Source organism: Brassica rapa, unplaced genomic scaffold, assembly GCF_000309985.2.
Source record: "Brassica rapa cultivar Chiifu-401-42 unplaced genomic scaffold, CAAS_Brap_v3.01 Scaffold0454, whole genome shotgun sequence".
Classification (NCBI taxonomy): domain Eukaryota; kingdom Viridiplantae; phylum Streptophyta; class Magnoliopsida; order Brassicales; family Brassicaceae; genus Brassica; species Brassica rapa.
The window spans coordinates 28,055-33,283 of record NW_022610396.1 but is presented as its reverse complement, the minus strand read 5'-3'; the positions used below and the strand labels follow the sequence as shown (position 1 = coordinate 33,283).

General features: G+C 42.2%; 1 protein-coding gene across 1 annotated transcript; it reads right to left on the bottom strand.

Moving 5' to 3' along the window:
- Nucleotides 1–1,288: 1,288 nt before the first annotated feature.
- On the bottom strand, nt 1,289–3,954 carry LOC117130405. The gene is made up of 2 exons (XM_033283279.1): nt 2,959–3,954; nt 1,289–2,925 (listed from the first exon to the last, which is right to left on the bottom strand). The coding sequence occupies exon 2, from the start codon at nt 2,904–2,906 to the stop codon at nt 2,346–2,348; it is 561 nt and encodes a 186-aa protein (XP_033139170.1). The 5' UTR covers nt 2,907–2,925; nt 2,959–3,954; the 3' UTR covers nt 1,289–2,345.
- Nucleotides 3,955–5,229: the final 1,275 nt, after the last annotated feature.

Genomic DNA, 5,229 nt, shown 5'->3' with positions numbered 1-5,229 from the left:
CTTTCATGGAACACCGAATTTGTGGCTATGTGAATGGCTGCTTGATTGTCACAATGCATAGTCATTGGTGTTGCTTGCTCAATCTCCAAGTGCTTCAGTATACCTTTGATCCATACCAACTCATTTGTGAGCTTCAGCATTTCTCTATACTCAGCCTCGACACTAGAGCATGAAACCACCTTCTGCTTCTTGCTCTTCCAAGTAACCATGTTTCCACCAATGAAACCACCTTCTGCTTCTTGCTCTTCCAAGTAACCATGTGCAAAGTGGGATGGTTCTTCTGCTGCAACTGGAGTAGGTTCTGGACGCCTACTCTGATCCTGGGACACTCCAATGCCGAGTCCGTCTAGAATGTTTCTCAAGCAAGCAGCTCTTTCTGATGGCTGCGATAGATACTCCAAGTCTTCCCATGTCTGCTCATCATAATACCCTTTGTCTTCCATGAATCTGACCTCTCGTGACACTAAGACTCTTCTAGCTGTAGGATCATAGCATTTATACCCCTTATGTGAAGTGGAGTACCCAATCATCATAGCGTTGGTGCTCTTTGCTTCTAGTTTGTTTCTCTGCTCGCCTGGTACTAGAACATAGCACACGCATCCAAAAGTCCTCAGGTGATCCAAGACTGATCTGCTCTTATTAAGCACTTCAAATGGAGACTGATCTGCTAAGATCCTGGTTGGTATCCTGTTGATCAGATAGCACGCAGTCATCACAACATCACTCCAATGCCTCTTGGGAACCCCGTTGTGGAACATCATGGACCGGGAAACCTCCATGAGATGTCTGTTCTTCCTTTCTGCAACTCCATTCTGCTGTGGAGTATATGGACAGCTAGTCTGGTGAAGAATCCCATGTTGAGCAAGGTGATCACGAAATGCATGGCCAGTGTACTCCCCACCATTATCAGACCTGAAAATCTTAATCTTGCATGATATTGGTTAGTCACATAGGCTTGAAAATTTTTAAATGCATCAAGGACCCTATCTTTAGTTTTAATCAATGTTAACCAGGTGTATTTGGATTTTTCATCAATGAATGTGACATAATACTTGTAATCATCCCTAGATAAGCAAGGAGCAATCCAAACATCAGAGTGAATTAAATAAAAGAAGTTTGCATAAATAGTAGATGATCTTTGAAAAACAGTCTTACAGTGTTTGCCCAAAATACAAGCCTCACAATCATTTTTTTTAAACATGACACCTGGTAACATAATGCTTAAAGCCCTAACATGTGGATGGCCTAGTCTAGCATGCCACAGAGCATCAGTACTTAAGGAAGAAACATAACTAAACGAGAAACAAGAACTAGAAATAGGTGCAAGGCCTTCAATCATGTAAAGATCTCCCTTGGTTGCTCCTTGCCCAATCAACTTACTGCTCTTAATATCCTGAAACTTAACATCATTAGGACTGAAGATAACATTGCATTGAAGATCAGTAGTGCATTTCTTAACTCATAAGAGATTAGAGGTAAAATCAGGCATGAAAAATGCTTTTGAATCCTTATTAAATAAGTTCAGTTTACCAGTGCCTATAATGGAAATCCTATCTCCATTTGCAATTTACCAGTGCCTATAATGGAAATCCTATCTCCATTTGCAATCATGACATGACCATGCGCAGGTTCTATATATTTCATCAGGTTGTTATCACTAATCATGGGATGGGATGCACCAGAATCAATTATCAATGGTTTATGCAAGTTCCTAGCAGTACTGATTCTAGATATTTCATTTTCAGCTTTCAGGCTCTTAAACACCCCCTAATAATTTATCAGAGATGCTAGTATGAGCAGTAGCAGTGCATGAGGTTTTAAAATTTCTAACAGCTTATCAGAGATACTAGGTAATGCATGAGCAGAGTATGAGTATCCGAGAGTGTTGCCGAGCATTTTACCAGACTCCTTGAGGGCTCGAATGAATGCCTCAAAGTCAGCCTTGGTGATCACCTCCTGAGAAGCTAGAGCTCTGCCTTCACTTTCACCCGCCTTGACACTTGGACTAGCCCCGGATGAACCAGCACCACCTTCTTCGGCAGAAAGGTGAGCTTTAGCTTCTCTATCCTTGTTGAACTTGCTTGGCCTGAGGTGTGGATGCAGAATCCAGCACTGACTCTTCTTATGCCCCTGCCTCTTGCAATGCTCACAGCTTCCCTTTTACTTTTCATACTTCCTTCCATCTCCACGGTACGCTGCCTTGTTTGCTTGCGCCTCTTCTGTTTGATGAGCCGTGGACATCCCCTTCCTGCCTCCAAACAAACCAAGAGATCCTTCCTCCTTCTGAAGTTGCGCGCATATCTCCTCCATGGATGGAAGAGTAGGTGATCTCAGGATATGTTTAATCACATCCTGGTAGCTACATCTAGAGTCATCAACAGCCCAAACACCTGATCTTGCTCCCTCCTCACAATGAGCGATTCCTCATCAGTAGTGTTGGGTCTAAGACTCTCAAGTTCAGACCACAAAGCTCCAAACTTCCCCATGTGCTTGGTGAGGTCTTCTCCATCTTGCTTCAATGCGCTGATGGTTTGCTTCAGATCAAACACACGGCTTATGTTGGACTTGTTTCCATACCTCTTGTGGAGCATGTCCCAAAGGCGCTTAGGACTCTCAAAGTGCACGTAAGCTTCATGGATGGGGAGTTCCAGAGAGGCATGGAGCACAAACAGCACCATCAAATCTTCTTGGACCCATCTCTTTTCTTCAGCTACCGCCAGAGTCTTCCCGTCGCCTTCTTCTTCATCTTCTTTGGCCACTGGCTCCGGACCATCATCTGTAATGTGGTTCCACAGCCCTAGCCTTCCAATGGTATTCTTCACCAACCGAGACCACATCAAGTAGTTTGAACGTCCTTTCAGTGCGACCGGAACAGTTATCAGTTTGCTAAAGTTTGTCGTCTCCATCTTCTCTTCTTTATCACACCAGCTTCTCGGAACCTTCAAGTGGAGAGGAATAAAGAACAAACTCGCAAGTGCAAAGAAAGGAAATGGATTCTCTCAATACCAAAGCCGCCAACCTGGCTCTGATACCATGAGATTTTAGAGAATAGAGTAGGTATTGAGATATTAAGAGAGATTTAATAAAAGATTAGTGGAGTTTAAGAGAGATTGTGGAAGAAATGGAGAGATTATGTATGATCCATGATGAACAAGAGAGAGAGTGACATAATCCGCTTAAACTTATTGATGAGAGAGTGTTTACAATATATAGGACTGTGATACAAAGGTTTTAGAGAGACTAAGCATGTGAGGTCAAAGATAAGGTAGCCTTTACTATAAACCGGACCAATTAGCCTCTCCACACGCGTGGTCACTATTCTAAAAGCAAACCTCATCCATCCAGCTGTGCCAGCCTGTAGAGACGCTCCTCCTCTTCCCACCAACGGTCATATGCTTCATTTGGTCGAGATAAAACATGATCTGGTCGAGTAACTTCTTCCCGCGGTAACATTTCTTTACCGCATGATCGATACCGTCCGAACAGCTGTACGGCCATGGTATGGACCTGTACGGACCTGTATGGACGGGTCTTCCTAAGACCAATCCTTCTCCTCTACTCAACATCTCATCCTCTTCAAACCTGGACAACTCTCCTCATATTACTCAGCTCATCTCAACACATCGGACAGAAACCCGAACAGTCCGTCCATCTGAGATGAGCTGACCCCCAGCTGCCTCAGCTGAGTGAGCTAGTAGTCCAGCTAGTGGAGCTGACCTTGTAGTGGCCGAGCTGGAGTGACCTTAACCTAACTCTGTTGAGCTGGTCGACCTACCCGTTCCATCCGTCCAGCTACCGTCTTGCTCGGTCTAGCTGACTCTCGACTTGCATAAGGTTAAGTCTAAGTTTCCTTACGTCCTTAACTTTCTTATCTGGCTATGGAACGCTTGCCTTGATGTCCTAAGACTGGCTAGTACGTTTCCTCGAACCATGGCCGTCCCAATGATCCTATTCAGGATCCGGGATGTTACACGTTGGTCCTTGGACTCAGCACGCTGACTGTGACACCCCCGATCATAGATAACCGGAAATGACACGGTCGATGTTCCCTGATGGTCGACCCGAGGTTCTCGAAATAAATCCGATCGCCTTAGACCAACAACCAAAGAACACAGACGCTCCTATCTGATATTACTCTAGGCTTTGCAACCCGATAAAGCAATATTCGATAGTTAGTTCGTCCCGGACAAGGACTAATATCATATGAGAACTCATGGTTTATAAACATCTTTTATACATTATTTATTTACTTTAAACATCTTACAAAGTGTTATAGTTTTATCCTATGGCCTATTGCCCAACAACGTTTTAAGTAAATATACATCAAAAGGTACGTTGCAAGGACAACAAAATACTACCGCTGGTTGGCCGTTCCTTCCGTCCAAAAAGTAAAGTGTCTCCCGCCTAAGGGTTACCTTCACACACGAATGAGCCATGAGCAACTAATTTACTCAGTGAATCTAGAATCACAACAAAATCAATAATAAACCAAACAGTTATCAAATGCATATACATGATCATGCAAGTACTAGTACTATACTTTAATATCGATCATCATTGTGAATTCTTATTTTAAACATCACTTCCACAACACCCGCCCGTGACCATAATCATATAATACAATATATATACTAGACCCGAGAAACCACTAAGGCTAACCGAGAGTTGTGAGTTAGCATCACCATCACTGTCGAATGTCCGGTATGAACAATCCGACACTGCATCGTCATGCAGTACACGGTCTCCAGGGATCTACCCCATCATCGTGTCTTCATGACCTTGTTCCGTTCGCAGGACCAAGTCACGGTAATGCGGGGGCTTTAGGGATAGTGAATATAACAAGACTTCACATGATTTTACTTCCATAATTATTCCAAAATTAATCCATAATTAATCCTTAATTAATCATAATTAACTCTCAATTAATCACAGATTAATCCTTAATTAATCACAGATTAATCCTTAATTAAACCAAGATTAATCCGTAGTTAAACCAAGATTAATCCTTAATTAAACTAAGATTAATCCTTAATTAAACCAAGATTAAACTTTAATTAAACCAAGATTAAACTTTAATTAAACCAAGATTAATCCTTAATCAAAACCATGATTATTTCATAGTTATGATTAGTACTTGAGGACAAGTACTAAGATTAGGATTAACCTCACTTTAAAATTATTCTTTAAGTGTAAGTGTTTACCATGAGTAAACACAACACCATTCTTAAA

Excerpts from the sequence above, each read along its gene's own strand:
- LOC117130405 (XM_033283279.1), bottom strand. The coding sequence starts at position 2,906 with ATGGAGACGACAAACTTTAGCAAACTGATAACTGTTCCGGTCGCACTG.